The sequence below is a fragment of the Macaca fascicularis genome, chromosome 13 (genome assembly GCF_037993035.2).
Source record: "Macaca fascicularis isolate 582-1 chromosome 13, T2T-MFA8v1.1".
In the NCBI taxonomy this organism is placed as follows: Eukaryota; Metazoa; Chordata; class Mammalia; order Primates; family Cercopithecidae; genus Macaca; species Macaca fascicularis.
Window position 1 is genome coordinate 85,055,020 of NC_088387.1, and position 16,548 is coordinate 85,071,567.

At 41.2% G+C, this 16,548-nt stretch overlaps 2 protein-coding genes across 8 annotated transcripts in view; one reads left to right on the forward strand and one right to left on the reverse strand.

Moving 5' to 3' along the window:
- The window catches only part of NDUFAF7 (NADH:ubiquinone oxidoreductase complex assembly factor 7), a 172,458-nt gene that overhangs the window by 122,813 nt on the left and 33,097 nt on the right, over positions 1-16,548 (reverse strand). The gene's annotated exons all lie outside the window — the stretch shown is intronic.
- Positions 1-16,548, forward strand: part of EIF2AK2 (eukaryotic translation initiation factor 2 alpha kinase 2) — a 56,614-nt gene that overhangs the window by 31,134 nt on the left and 8,932 nt on the right. For 4 of the 6 annotated variants that reach the window (XM_015433781.4, XM_065527176.2, XM_045369498.3 and 1 more), the window contains exons 11-14: positions 1,471-1,593; positions 5,774-5,932; positions 7,915-8,110; positions 12,756-12,884. In XM_015433781.4, coding sequence (XP_015289267.3) covers positions 1,471-1,593; positions 5,774-5,932; positions 7,915-8,110; positions 12,756-12,884 — 607 coding nt within the window. The remainder of the gene's footprint in view (positions 1-1,470; positions 1,594-5,773; positions 5,933-7,914; positions 8,111-12,755; positions 12,885-16,548) is intronic. The other 2 variants (XR_012422496.1, XR_012422497.1) reach the window with 1 other exon arrangement.

Here is a 16,548-nt window from a genome sequence, read left to right on the forward strand (position 1 = left end):
TTGGAGGCTGAGGCAGGAGAATTGCTTGAATCCAGAGGGCAGAGATTGCAATAAACGGAGATCGCACCACTGTATTCCAGCCTGGGTGACAGAGCAAGATCCTGTTTCAAAAAAAGAAAAAAAAAATCTGCAGGAACAAACTATGGTCAGAGCTGTGAAGGGAAAGCAATGGCATGGAGAGAAATGAAAGCAGGGGTGAGGCGAGGTTTCTCTGGGGTCACAATTGTGGGGAGGCCTAAAGGATGAGTGGGTACAGAGCAGTGGGTGCTAGGTGGAAGGAAGGACATGTGAGAAGGTGAAAGTGGAAAAGGTGATGTCAAAGTTCGAGAACAGTCAGAAGAGCATGTGCTTTGAGTGCAATGAGCAGGGGCACAGTGCCTTGAGATGAGGGTGCTGAGGAGACAGGGTCCTCCTCATCTGGCACCTTATAGCCCGTTTAAGGGCTTTTTGTTTTTGTCAAATGCAAAGGTTGGCTATTGGAGAGTTTCGGCAACAGAGAGACATAGCTAGACTCAGTTTTCATCCCTCTGGTTGCTGTGTGGGTCATAGATTGGAGTAGGGGAAGAGAGGAAGTGGGGATCCAGTTAACAAGCTACTGCCATGGCCTAGTGGAAGCATGGACTGGGGTGAAGATGTTGGAGGCAGAGGAAAGTGGGCAGATACCAGCAATGTGTTTTGGAGGTAGAATTGACAGGTCTTAATTATGGAACACGAAGCTTGAGGGAGAAGAGAAAACCAAGTAGAAACCTAGGCAGGCTTAGAGCATATGCCCATTTCTCTTATAACAGCTTGATGATGTTAGCTGTGGAGCACCATATAGCAATTCCTTTGAACATTTTGTGTTTGTGACAGGATTTTTATCATGGCTTTTTTTTTCTGTTTTTTTTTTTGTTGTTGTTGTTGTTTTGTTTTGTTTTTGTTTTTTTTTGAGAAGGAGTTTCGCTCTTGTCGCCTAGGCTAGAGCACAGAAGTGTGATCTTGGCTCACTGCAACCTCTACCTCCCAGGTTTGAGCGATTCTCCTGCCTCAGCCTCCTGAGTAGCTGGGATTACAGGTGCTTGCCACCACACCTGGCTAATTTTTGTATATTTAGTAGAGACGGGGTTTCACCATGTTGGCCAGGCTGGTCTTGAACTCCTGACTTCAGGTGATCCACCCGCCTTGGCCTACCAAAGTGCTGGGATTACAGGCATGAGCCAATGTACCCGGCCTTATCATGGCTTTTGAAAAGCCAGGAGTTCACTGTGACTGCCAGGGGAGATATGCTGTGTTGGACTCGCCCTGGGAGGAGTGAGAGGACTACTCTTTGTGAGTCAAGAGTTTCTGCCAAGTGGATCTTTCTTATTCAGAAGGAGAGAGTCATAGTTGTTATACTGTCCGTTTCACAAGTGACATTAAAGGGAAAGGAGTGGGGAGGCGAGGAAGGGCTGAGCATAAAATGTCAAAATAACCGTGGTTTTTATCTTTAAGGTTTAGCACGGATTTTAAAGAAATAGAATTCATTAGCGTGGGTGGATTTGGCCAAGTTTTCAAAGCAAAACACAGAATTGACGGAAAGACTTACGTTATTAAACGTGTTAAATATAATAGCAAGTAAGTAGTAAATGTTTAAATTTTTTGAATGGCAAGATATGCTGAATCTGCACTATTTCTTTTTATGCTTCTCTCTTCTTTATTAGGATATCATTTATTTCTTTCTCATACTCATTAAACATTTCATTCTACCAAGAGGAGTTTGGCTTACTCCAAGATGATATCACTTTACTGTGGTTATTTCAATAAAAATGGTATACCATTGATCATCCTTTCGGTGCTATCTTCAGAACTAAAGCTGTAGAGTCATTTGCTTTAAAGTGGCATGCAAATTCATGAAACGCGCCATATTTTAAAAACTGTGGCACCAAATAGAACCTTCATTACCCACAAAAAAAGGTGATCTTTGAGATGTTCTAGTCTTACCTCCCTATTTTACAGGTGAGGAGACTAAGATCCAGAGATGTAAAGTGATTTTGTCTAAGATAAAAGCTAGATGGTAATTGTTCTCTGGTTGTCTGTTATTGTATAAGGCACTGCTCCAAAATGCAGTGGCTTAAAAACAGCAATTTATTGTTATCTCTGATGGTTTCATGGGTTGATTGTGCTCATCTGGACAATTCTCACTTGGGGTCTCAGAGGCATTTGCAGTCAGTAGTCAACTGAAACCTTGACTACAGCCTATCCTAGGCTGGATATCCAAGCTAGCTAGCAGTTGACACTGGCTGTGGGCTGGAAGTTCAGATGGGACTGTGAACCAGAATACCTCCACATGCCCTCTCTGTGGGGACTGGGCTTCTTACAACTTAGTGGCTGAGTTCCAAGAACTATTGTCCCCAGAACAAGTCATCCAAGAGACCAGGAGTGAATGGCAAGGCTTCTTTTGACCTAGTCAGAAGAGTTCCAGAACATCACTACCATTAAGTTATATTGGTTAAACAAGTCACTGGAGCCAGCTTAGATTCAAGGTGGGGGAGGTGGCAAATAGGCTCTACCCATTAATTTAAGGAGTGGAAGCATGTATGGGAGGATAAATAATTGATCAAGATTATCTTTGGACATGATCTCCTATGTAATCAGATTGGGATTTAGAACTCATCCCCTGGAATGACAATTCAATGTGTTCCCACTGTAACCCACTGCTTCCAACATTTGTTTTCTGTATTATCTGCCCTCTCACTCCCACTGGATAGCAGAACTCCTTCAGGAAGGAAAACAAATAGAAAGGAGGTCTTAAATCACATGGTCACCAATTCACCAATCTTGCTTGTTGCACTCTGGCAATTGTTACTATGTGTAGCTTGGCCAGACCAATCTGATCCCTCAAAGACTAGCAAAGGAGATGGGAAAGGGATCTGGGCTAAGAAAAATGATATGTGCAAAGGAGAAGTAGGTGTGGAGTGCTGGATGTTCTTAGCCTAGTTAAACAAACCTATTTCTTCTCTCATGGACGATGCCTTGCATTTGAAGTAGGATCATTCCTACTATGTTCATTGTTTTATTTAACAAGAATGAAGGACAGCTGTACTGTTATTCTTTCTATTAGATAGCAATTTTTAAAAATGGTAATAATATCCCAGCTACTTGGGAGACTGAGGTGGGAAGATTGCTTGAGGCCAGGAATTTGAGACCAGCCTGAGCCACATAGTGAGACCCAGTGTCAAAAAAGAAAAGAAAAAACAATGAGGGCTGGGCATGGTGGCTCACACCTGTAATCCCAGCACTTTGGGAGGCTAAGGTGGGCAGATTACTTGTGGTCAGGAGTGTAAGACCAGTCTGGCCAACATGGTGAAACCCTGTCTCTACAAAAATACAAAAATTAGCCAGGCGTGGTGCCACACACCTGTAATCCCAGCTGCTTGGGAGGCTAAGGCAGGAGAATTGCTTGAACCCGGGAGGTGGAGCTTGCAGTGAGCTGAGATCACACCACTGCACTCCCGCATGGGCAACAGAGTGAGATTCCATCTCAAAAAAAAAAAAAACAGATAATTATGTTGATGAAGGGCCAGTATCTTGGCCATTTCTAGTAGTTTATACATTGGTACAACTACTAGAAATATATATATATATATTTTTTTTTTTTTTTTTTGAGGCAGAGTCTCACTCTGTCGCCCAGGCTAGAGTACAGTGGTGCATTCTCGGCTCACTGCAACCTCTGTCTCCCGGGTTCAAGCAATTCTTTGCCTCAGCCTCCCAAGTAGCTGGGATTACAGGTGCCCAGCACCATGCCTGGCTAATTTTTGTGTTTTTAGTAGAGACAGGGTATCGCCATGTTGGCCAGATGGTCTCGACCTCTTAACCTTGTGATCTGCCTGCCTTGGACTCCCAAAATGCTGGGATTACAGGCGTGAGCCACCACACCTGGCCCAGCCAGTTATTTTTAATGGCTGCAAAATAGCCATTGATCAGGGGACAGAAAAAAATATATTTACTCATTTCTTTACTGCCGAATATTTTGTTTGTTCTAATTTTTCATTGTTAATTGAATGACACCATGATTTATATCTTCTTGGATATAAATCCATAATTTGAGTAACATTCTTTTTTTTTTTTTTCTTTTTTTGGAGATAGAGTCTCACTCTGTCACCCAGGCTGTAGTGCAGTGGTGTGTTCATGGCTGGGCGCAGTGGCTCATGCCTGTAATCCCAGCACTTTGAGAGGCCGAGGCTGGCAGATCACTTGAGGTCAGGAGTACAAGACCAACCTGGGCAACATGGCAAAACCCTGTCTCTACAAAAAAAATATAAAAACTAGCCAAGTGTGGTGGTTTGTGCCTGTGGTCGTAGCTACTTGGGAGACTGAGGTGGGAGGATCGCTTGAGCCATAGGGGTGCAGGTTGCAATGAGCCAGGATCACCACTGCACTCCAGCCTGGGTGACAGAGTGAGACCCTGTCTTAAAAAAAAAAAAAAAAAAAGAAAGAATCTAAAATAATAACAGATTATTTTAGGATTGTCAAAGTATCAGTATTTTTTTTTTATTTTTGCAAATTTTATGTCATATAGTTTAGAACTTCTTGTGTTAAAAAATAAAATTGTAAAATGTTTGATTATCCTTCCTCGTCTTTGAAATCTCCAATTTATTTACTGCATTTAGCATGAAATTGTCTTAGGTCTTGGCAATACATCCCTATAAAGCCTCCCACCATCTCACTTTCTCTGCATAAGTTATCCTCTTTGTGTATATTTGCCACACATTGAAAATCCTGAATTAGGTACTTCACGCTGCCTGTGTTACTTAGCCTTGCTGCCTCAACGTGATTTGCTTGTGAAATCCAAAGATTTTAACACAAGTCTAAGCAAAACATAATGTATGATTTAGCTATGAAAAATTGCATCAGCTGGGTCCAGTGGCTCATGCTTGCAATCCCAGCACTTTGGGAGGCTGAGGCGAGTGGATTGCTGGAGCCCAGGAGTTTGAGACCAGCATGGGCAGCATGGCAAAACCCCATCTCTACAGAAAATAGAAAAAATTAGATGGGTCTGGTGGTGTGCTCCTGTGGTCCCAGCTACTCAGGAGACTGAGGTGGGAGGACTGCTTGAGGATAAGAGGCTGAGGCTGCAATGAGCCAAGGTCGTGCCACTGCACTCCAACGTGGGTGACAGAGCAAGACCCCATCTCAATAAAATTAATTAATTAATTAATTAAAATGGCATCACTGGCATTTCAAGAGTGCTAAAGAAGATTTTTAAATTCTCTGATGTTTGGCATTAAGTCGCTGCCTTTTATTTATTTATTTTGAGACACAGTCTTGCTCTGTCACCCAGGTTGGAGTGCAGTGGTGTGATCTTGACTCACTGCAACCTCCACCTCCCGGGTTCAAGCGATTCTTCTGCCTCAGCCTCCCAAGCTGGGATTACAGACGTGCACCACTGTGCCCAGCTAATTTTTTTGTATTTTTAATAGAGATGGGTTTCACCATGTTGGTCAGGCTGATCTTGAACTCCTGACCTCGTGATCCACCCACCTTGGCCTCCCAAAGTGCTGGGATTACAGGCATGAACCACTGTGCCCAGATGCTGCCTTTTAGTTTATCTTGAGAGTGAGAACAGCTATGTTTTTTTTTGCAGTATGTTCACTTTTTCCTTTTGAATGTCCTGGCTTCCATTCTAAAACTGTGTGAGAACCACAGCAATGGTTTAATAAAGGAATGTAGACGGTTGTCTGTTACATGAGGTGTTTTGTGGTTGTTATGTGGGATGTACACTGACACTGCCATGTTCCCTGTTCCTTTTAACTAGGAAGGCAGAGCGTGAAGTAAAAGCATTGGCAAAACTTGATCATGTAAATATTGTTCACTACAATGGCTGTTGGGATGGACTTGATTATGATCCTGAGATCAGTGCTTATGAGCCTGAGAGCACTGATTTTGATCCTGAGAACCAAAAAAATAGTTTAAGGTAACTAAAAACAAATTCTCATAGCCATAATAGGATGGAAGGAAATTGTTATTTACTATGTGTGGGCCACTGGATAAGGCCATTAATTATCACAATTAATAATCGCAATTCCCTCTGAGAGACACTGTTATCTCTCCGTTCCACAGGTAAGGACAAAGTGAAAACCTCTTTCTTGTTCCTCCTCTTGCTGCACACTTGCTCTCATAACCCTTTGTTACATCCTCACCTGTCTTCAAAATCTCAGGTTCGGCTTTCCTGACTCCATTGTTTAATGGAGAGCCTTGTTCACGTGCCAGCTTCAGTGCAGGCTGTAGTGTAGTCTTGTGAAGAGAGTTTTAACATATAGATGCTGCATCTGGGGGCTCCTTCCTCAGCTACCACACTTTTCTGTCCCTTTCTTAGGCTGTGATTGGTGTGGTGCAGTGAAAGGTTCTCTTTGGAATGTAACTATACCACTTATGCTGGGGGGGGGGTGGGCAGTGAAAATATTTTTAAGACCACAAAGTGAGATGGGGGCACCCTCATGTTTCATGTCAGTTAAGCCACTGCCAAACAACTGGAGATCCTAAAGAGCTGGCGTCTGTCTTTGAAAGTCACCCAACCTATTCTGGGAACAGTCCTCTCACTAAAATCCTGAGGCCAATGGGGTCCTGTTCATTCATTTTCTCCTGGCCCACCTCCATCTCCATGTCGTGTAACTGAGAACTTTACCATCAGTTCAGGAGTTACTGACCATCAGCCTACAGGACTTTAGTTTTCAGCAAATTCTTGGCTACCTCTTCCTGTTTTCAAGCCAACGTATATACAAAGAATATAAATGAATATTGAGGCTAACTTAATTCAGAAAAAAAAAAAAACATGGTTAGCAAAAAAAAAAAAAGAAAGAAATCAATCCTCCAATTTATATCTCTTAGTAATTTGTTGGCACTTCTCCTAGAGTAGTACCTTTCCTATTGTTTTAGGTTTGCTTTCTCTTTACTCTGTCCTATTAAACTATTATCCCCATGATGGCAAGGATAGTGTCTAACTCATTTTCTCATCTCTAGGTGCTTTTCATGATCAGTAGATGGAGGGTGAATTAAAAGGTTTCAAAATTACTTTATATAATAATGAAATTTAGTTTCCTGCAACTCTATTGTATTCGTGTTCCTATTTCTATCTGTTAGCAAAGGTGATTGCAGATCTTCAGCAATAAAGAATGGGTGGCTCGAATGCAGTGGCGAAATCTTGGTTCACTGCAAGCTCCGCCTCCTGGGTTCACGCCATTCTCCTGCCTCAGCCTCCCGAGTAGCTGGGACTACAGGCGCCCGCCACTACACCGGGCTAATTTTTTGTATTTTTTAGTAGAGACGGGGTTTCACCGTGTTAACCAGGATGGTCTCGATCTCCTGACCTCATGATCCACCAGCCTCGGCCTCCCAAAGTGCTGGGATTACAGGCATGAACCACTGTGCCCGGCATCTTCTTTTTTCTTTTTGAGACAGAGTCTTACTCTGTCGCTCATGCCAGAGCTCAATGGCGCGATCTCAGCTCACTGCAACCTCTGCCTTCTGGGTTCAAATGACTCTTGTGCCTCATCCTCCTGAGTAGCTGAGACTACAGGTGCCATGCTACCACACCCAGCTAATTTTTGTATTTTTAGTAGAGATGGGGTTTTGCTCTGCTGCCCAGGCTGATCTCAAACTCCTGAGCTCAAGCAATCCACCAGTCTCGGCCTCCCAAAGTGCTAGGATTATAGGTGTGAGCCACCGTGCCCGGCCCGGCTCATATTTTATAAATTAGCTAAACAAATAAAGCTCTGGACATCTGGGAACTTATGATTGAAATAAGAAATGGCCTATTATATTTTGATTCAAATTTGTTTATTGTATTTAGATTTCTATTTTGAGACATGTTTTGGGGTTCTTAAGATAAGGTATAAGCTTTTAAAAAGTTATGTATTTTTTATAAATTTATATTTATTGTTACTTTTAACATACTAGGAATTTTATACCCAGATCAAAGACTAAGTGCCTTTTCATCCAAATGGAATTCTGTGAAGACGGGACATTGGAGGACTGGCTTGATCGTAGAAAAGGCAAGGAACTAGACAAAGTTTTGGCTTTGGAACTCTTTGAACAAATAACAAAAGGGTTGGATTATATACATTCAAAAAATATAATTCATAGAGATCTTAAGGTAAGTGGAAAAATGTACTTTATTAATTGATACATATATATATATATATAATTTAGTAATTTTAAAATATATCTTCTCAGCAGGGCACAGTGACTCACGCCTGTAATCCCAGCACTTTGGGAGGCTGAGGCAGGCAGATTACCTGAGGTCATGAATTTGAAACCAGCCTAGCCAACATGGTGAAACTCTGTCTCTACTAAAAATACAAAAATTAGCTGGGCATGATGGTGTGCACCTGTAATCCCAGCTACTCGGGAGGCTGAGGCAGGAGAATCACTTGAACCTGGGAGGGGAGGTTGCAGTGAGCCAAGATTGCTCCACCGCACTCCAGCCTAAGTGAAGAGTAAGACTTGTCTCAAAATAAATAAATAAATAAATAAATAAATAAATATGTGTGTGTGTGTGTGTATACACACACATATATATATACACACACACACATATATATACACACACACATATATATATACACACACACACATAAAATAAGATAGATATATTTTTTCTCTAGTTTTAGAATAGTGGTTGGTTGGTAGTTACGAGAAAATGATATCTGAACATTTGCATGCAAATGATTACTGTGACTGGCACAGCCAACTGACTGCTCTGTCCCTGCTCCTCCTGCCTCCTCTAAGTGACTCAGGCTTATTCGAGAGGCAGAGGGGACTCTGCTGACTGTGGCTTTAGGACTATGATTCCCTAATCTCTCAGTCATTACTCTTGAGGGCTGTCACAGCTACTGGGTCCAGAGTCTAATATTGTCTTGGTTAAACATTTCGACCCCATGATTGGAAAGTTGCAGTAATTCCAGACTGGGAAAGTGTATCATCCCTTAGTATTTTCATTTTCCTCTGGCTTTTATGGTCTGGACAAGGAGTTTCCCTATTTTTACTTCTCATCAAAATGACAGAAGGTAAGAGGCAGAGCAGCCCTTCACAGCCTTTCTTCCATTCCCTATTCCCTGTGACTTGCCTAGCCTGTCACAAGCTGGCCATCCTGAATCCTGTCCCTGGACCTTTGCTCATGCTCTTCTCTCTTATGGAATATACACTTCTGCCTGTCCCCTTTGCTTATAATTCCTTTACTGAGCCTTTCCTGATCACTCTGGAACTGCCTTTTCCTGTTCTAGGCAGAAGTACCTCATTTATGTGACTAACTGCTTACCCCACCCCTCTAAAACAGCCAGGAATAAGGAATGAAACAAAAAATTCCTTGAGAGAAATAAGTGCCCATATATACAGTTGTTATTGGGCTCAGATAGGAATGAGTAGTCCTTAAAAGGTATTACTTCCGTGGTCTGCCCAGGGGCTGGATGTCTGATGCATTGGTGTTTTGAGTCTGCCTGGTTCCAGTATGTCTATTCTACAATACCTGAAGTTATTATTTGAAGTTGGAGCATTGTCAGGACTATTTAAAAAGGATAAATGTAGAGTTGGTCATGCTTTCACTTTGGGATAAATCATACATATAGTTAAATAACAAATAAGCACAATTATTTCTATATACAATAATTTGCAAATAAATGCAGAAGTGTAGGCATTACGTTCCTTGTCCTCAGAATGAATTAGCAAAATTCTGACTGGCGCCTACCCACTTACCTACCAATTATGCCCTGCACTGTATGTACCCTGTGTCATGGACTGATCTTTTCTTGTGTATATTTGCAGAGAATTTTTGCTCTTGCTGCGGTTGCTCAAGGGTCAGACTTTATTATTATTCTTAAATTTTTAATTTTTTTTTTTTTTTTGACACAAGGTCTTGCTCTTTTGCCCAGGCTAGAGTGCAGTGGCACGATCACGGCTCGTTATAGCCTTGACCTCCTGGACTCAAACAGTCCTCCCACCTCAACCTCCTGAGTAGCTGGGACCACAAGTGTGCACCACCACACCTGGCTAATTTTTTTGTGTTTTTGTAGAGACAGGGTCTCACCATGTTGCCGAGGCCAGTCTCAAACTTTTAGACTCAAAGCGATCGTCCTGCCTCAGCCTCCGAAAGTGCTGGCTTTCCAGGTGTGCTCCACTGCACCCGGCCTGAAGCTTTGATATTGAGACTTCTTTCATCTTCTATAACTTTTCTAGCTCTCACTACTACAGTTGTTGATTTATCTCCTTTAAGAAAAGATACAATGAAGATGTACACCTTTTGGGTTATTCTTTGCAAAACAGTAGCTGTAGGTAGTTTTGCCAGGAAATGGTCTTTACCCAATGCGGCCCCTCTTACAAAAGTCTCCAAGTGTTTAACCACTTTCTGTTGGAATCTTAGGAACTAGACCAAAGGCACTGAGAAGGGACATAGGGGTTTCTGGAGTGAGGACTTCTTATCCAAGGCTGCTTCTCTCTAAAATGTTCAGTCTCCTAAAGCCCAGGCTCTGGTCATCTTCAGCCTGAGCATCAGCCTGTTCCTGTGCCTCCTATGTGAAGTTTGTACCCCTTTTTATGCTCTACAACCCTATATTTTGTCTAGTCATATTATAACTGATTAGACAAAATGTGACATTATTGTTTTTATTTATTTTGTTTTTTGTTTTTTTGAGACAAGGTCTTGCTCTGTTTGTTGCCTAGGCAGGAGGGCAGTTGCATGATCTCAGCTCGCTGCAGCCTCAACCTCCTAGGCTCAAGCAATCCTCCAACCTCAGCCCCCCACATAGCTGGGACTACAGGCACAGGCTACCAAGCCGGGCTATTTTTTGATATTTTGTAGAGACAGGATTTCGCCATGTTGCCCAGGCAAGTCTTGAACTCCTGAGCTCAAGTGATCTGCCAACCTTGGCCTCCCAAAGTGTTGGGATTGTAGACATGAGTGGCAGTGGAGTGATCTCAGCTCACTGCAACTTCTGTCTCCCGGGTTCAAGCAATTCTCCTGCCTCAGCCTCCCGAGTAGCTGGGATTCCAGGCCACCACACCTGGCTAAGTTTTTGTATTTTTAGTAGAGACAGAGTTTCACCATGTTGGCAAGGTTGGCCTTGAACTTCCGGGCTCATGCGATCTGCCCGCTTCAGCCTCCCAAAGTGCTGGGATTACAAGCATGAGTCACTTCGCCTGGCCTACTTTTTCTTTTTAATGAACTATAAAAAGTGATCTGATATTTTTACTAGATAGCCTCATCCAGCTTAGATATTTACATGGCTTCATACATTCAATTTTCTCTTTCTTAGAGTCAGGTGATAGCCTTATGTGGGACTAGCAGTTCCACTTGCAATCCCAGCATATTCTTACACTGCAACTTGAACATAGCATAGGAATATTTTCTCTCCACATCCACCTCACATCTGTCTACAGCTTTCCATCTGTATTATTGGTGTTAGGCTCCAATCAGACTGTTAATTGAATTCTAATCCAACTGCTAATTGCTGCATGAGCCATCATCTCAGGCTGGCTTCTCAGAAGCTCCTCCTTCAGCCTTCCCTGGGCTTGTGGTCTCTTCCCTCTCAGGTACTTACTAGGTAGACCCTCTCATAAGTGCATTATCCCATAGAGTCTGTGTGTATAGCCTAACATTGTACTAAAAGTCCAGCCTTTTCAAAAATAGCAAAATACTGATTTTCTCATCAACTACCTTCCTGTTTTTATGGTCTTTAGAATATTGGTCAGTATACTGGGTGTGGTGGCCTGTGGTCCCAGCTACTTGGGAGGCTGAGGTGGGAGGATCGCTTGAGCCGAGGAAGTTGAGGCTGCAGTGAGCCATGATCATGCCACTGCAATCCATCCTGGATGACAAAATGAGACCCCATCTCAAAAACAAACAAAAAGAATATTGGTCAGTACCTCCTATGACCTGGGCATGGTAGCTCATGCCTATAATCTTAGTACTTTGGGAGGCCGAGGTGAGCGGATTACTTGAGGTCAGGAGTTTGAGACCAGCCTGGCCAACATGGCAAAAACCCATCTCTACTAAAAATACAAAAAAATTAGCCAAGCATTGTGGCACATGCCTGTAATCCCAACTCCTCGAGAGGCTGAGGCGGGAGAACTGCTTGCACCCAGGAAGCAGAGGTTGTGGTGAGCCGAGATCATGCCGCTGCACTCCAGCCTGGGCAACAGAGTGAGACTCCATCTTACAAAACCAAACAAAACCCCTCCTGTAAAGCCGTGGAGTCAGAATGACCACTTCTATTCTGTTCTTCCTTTAAAAAACAAAAAATCTGCTTAAAGAATTGCATGGATAAAAATATTTCAGAGCTAGTTATTAGCTTCCAATAAACTCGGTATGCCTTCACGGTAGAAGGGATATGTTTGTTAAGAAGTTGTCAGAGGCTTGGAGAAAAGACCCCCAGAAGAAATTCTGCACAGGTTAATTCTGCAGTATTGTTGGGAATAGAACCATTCCGAGAATCTCAAAGTTGGAAGGGGTCTTAAGGATGTCTACTTCAGTCCCTATCAGATCGTGGACTCATATTTGCAACATTTCCTCTAGTGGTTGTTCAGCCCTATCTTGGGATGGGGAACCGTCTAACTCCCATTCTTTGGACAACACTATTAGGATATTAGGATATTTTAAAGCTAATCTTTAGGTTATTTCCACCCTATAGTCCTGGATCTTTTCCCTTGGACCATGCAGAGTGAATCCACCTTTCTATGTATAATGAAGACATGTGGTAATAGTATGTCAAGTTGGTACATGTAAGTTAAATTTTTTTTTTTCATAGCCAAGTAATATATTCTTAGTAGATACAAAACAAATAAAGATTGGAGACTTCGGACTTGCAACATCTCTGAAAAATGATGTAAAGCGAACAAGCAATACGGGAACTTTGCGATACATGAGCCCAGAACAGGTAAGTCTCTTTCCTGTCTCTCTATATTTTACTTATTTTATTTTAAAAATTATAAAAAGAGTAGACACTTCTTATATAATTAAAACAGTCCAGAAGTATATACTGAAAATTTCCCTCACCATTCTCTTCCACCCTTATCCTTCTCATCAGTTTATTCTTTATCCTTTTAGATAATTTTTTGAGTTATAAAAACATACAAACACAAATATACACCCAGACTTCTTTTTTACATAAACATTTATGTGCATACATTTTTTCAAGGACTTATTTTGTTATTTTGTGACTATATAGCATAATCTCTCCATATTAGTTCGAATAGATCTGCCACATTCTTTTCTTAGCAACTGTATTGTATTTCAAAATATAGAGATACCATAATTTAACTCTTTTTAAAATTTAATCGTATTTTTTTGTTCTTATTTTGTTTTAGAGACAAGGTCTTGCTCTGTCACCCAGGCTGGAGTGCAGTGGTATGATCATTGCTCACTGTAGTCTCAAAATCCTGGGCTCAAGCAATCTTCCCACCTCAGCCTCCTGAGTAGCTAGGACTAGAGGTGCATACCACTGTGCCCAGCTAATTATTTTTATTTTAATTTTTATTATTTATTTATTGTAGTGACAAGGTATCACTATGTTTTCCAGATTGTATTTCACTATCATCGAAGGGTATTTATTTAGGTTGTTTACAACTTCATAAACTTATAGACATTCCTCCTTATTTTGGATCCCAAGAACAAATAATTCTATGATAATCTGTGATAGATTTCTTGAGGTAAAGTGATTGAATAGATTGACAACTGCATTTCAAACTTAATTGCTGTTTAATTGTCATTCCAAAAATAGTGATTCTATTAATACTCTCCCCTCAAAATGTATGAGATTGCTGCATCATCATACTCTCCAGTGGTCAGTTTTGGGCAGTATGTTGAATTAGGAGTATCTTGCTCTTTTAGTTTGTATTTTCCAGATTTTTAGTAAGGTATGCCCTCTTTTTGTATATTTACTTATACATTTTCTGCAAATTCTCTACTCCTATCCTTTCCCAATTTCTCATAATTGAGTTGTCTTTTTCTCATGTATCGGTAAGGAATCTTGATATATATTGGGTGTTGATTCCTTATCTGTTAACTATATTATAGAATTTTTCTCCTTGATTGTTACTTCTTGTTTATAACGCCATTTTTTTTTTTTTTTTTTTTTTTTGAGACGGAGTTTTGCTCTATGATGTCACCAAGGCTGGAGTGCAATGGCATGATCTCAGCTCACGGCAACTTCTGCCTTCCGGGTTCAAGCAATTCTCCTGCCTCAGTCTCCCAAGTAGCTTGAATTATAGGCACCCACCACCATGCCCAGCTAAGTTTTGTATTTTTAGTGAAAACGGGTTTCACTATGCTGGCCAGGCTGGTCTCGAACTCCTGACCTCAGGTGATCCACCTGCCTCGGCCTCCCAAAGTGCTGGAATTACAGACATGAGCCACCAAACCCGGCACTGCAGCTTTTAAATTGTCATATTTATCAATACTTTCTTTACTGCTGTAAGGTTTCTCATTTTTATTTTGGAGGCTTCTACTACAAGATTATGAAAATATTTTTTGGTTTTACTAACATAAAAATTAACTGCAATTTGAATTAACTTTTGTGTATGTATGAGAAAGGAATATAACTTGATTTTCCCCCTGTGAATATACTGTTGCTTCATCACTATGTGTTAAGTAGTCCATTATTTAAATGCTATTTTAAGGAAAATTTATAGAGACAGAAAGTGGAACAGAGGTTATCTGGAGGAAGGGAAGAATGGGAACTTCTTGTTTAATGAGTATAACTTCTGTTTGGGATGATGAAAAGCTCTGGAAATAGATAGTGGTGATGGTTATACAACATTGTGAAGGTAGTTAATGCCACTGAATTGTAGGCATAAAAATGGTTAAAAGGGTGAATTTTATGTTATGTCTATTTTACCACAATATTATTTTACGATATATAAAATTCCCACACATTCAGAGATGTGTTTCTGGACTTTGTTCTGTTTCACTGATTTATTTTTTATTTCTCTTTTTAATATTATGCTATTTAGATTATTATAGCATTATAAACTAGGCTTTAGTATTCAAACAGCAGGACCTGCCACATTATTCTTCAATTTAAAAATGCTCTTAGCTGTTCACATTTACAATTCCAAATGAACTCTTGAATCACCTTGTCATCTTCCGTAACTGGTTTTGAGGTTTTGATAGCAATTGCATCAGATTTGAGGATTCAGGTGAGGAACACTGATATCCTTATATATTTGAGACTTCTCCAAAATTGGTATTTTTCCCTCACTTATTCAAGTCATCCATCAGTCAGCTTTTGCCAGACTATGCTGTGGTAACAAATGACCCCAGTTTCTTAGTGGGGCAGAAAATACCAAGGGTCTATTTCTTGCTCACATGACAAGTCGGCAGCAGTCTGTCTGGCTTCAGTTTTGCTCTGCGTGTCTCCTTCATTCCAAGATCCAGGCTGAAGGAAAAATGCTATCTGAGTCACTGCCATCCTCAAGGCAGAAGGCAATGGCAGAACCTTGTGATGGCTTTTACATGTTCTGCTCAGCGGTGTCATACATCACTAAACATCATTACCGAGAGCAAAAAGCATGGCCCAGCTCAAGGCAATGAGTGTGGGGAAGAGTAATCCTCTCACTAGAAGGCCAGCACAGAATTGGGGGCAATCATACAACCTACCTCAAAGCCACTTTTATACTCTTCAAGATATATATATAATTTATTATGCTACATATATGCTCTCTCTCTCTCCTCTCTCTCTCTCTCTCTCTCTCTCTCTCTCTCTCTATATATATATATATATAGTGTTTTGGGGGGTTGATTGCTTTTATTTTTCACCTTTTGGGCTGTTTATTCTATTTTAATTTCTAATTCGTAAATGCCCATTAAAGACTATTTTGCTGACAATACAGCTTTCAAAATACCTCTACTATTTTGTCATCCAAGAATAAATATACTGAGCTATCTGATGGTTTGAGAGTCTAGAATGGAGAAGGCACACACTTTTTCCTTTTGGGGGGCCACTTGGCCTAAAAAGTATAGAACACTAAAGAGAGCCAGCGGCTCTCTTTAACCTCCCACTGCTTTCAGTTTTCTCCTGCATCCTGTATTGCTGCCCTCACACTATTTGGTTAAAAACATTCATCATTTTACTTTACTTTTTATTTTGTGTGTGTGTGTTTTTTTCTATTTAAAAACCTTTTGTTGGCTGGGTGCAGTGGCACACGCCTGTAATCCCAACACTTTGGGAGGCTGAGGTGGGCGGATCACCTCAGATCAGGAGTTCGAGACCAGCCTGTCCAACATGTTGAAACTCCATCTCCACTTAAAAAAAAAATACAAAAATACAAAAATGAGCCAGGTGTGGTGGCATGTGCCTGGAGTGCCAACTACGCTGGAGGCTGAGGCAGGAGAATTGCTTGAACCTGGGAGGCAGGGGCTGCTGTGAGCTGAGATCATGCCACTGCATTCCAGCCTGGGTGACAGCAAGACTCCGTCTCAAAAAAAAAAAAAAAAAAGCAACATTTTGTTGAGGAACAATTTATACACCATAAAATGCACAGATCTTAACTGTATATTTTTCCGTTTTGACAAATGCATACACCTGTGTAACCTATAAGCCT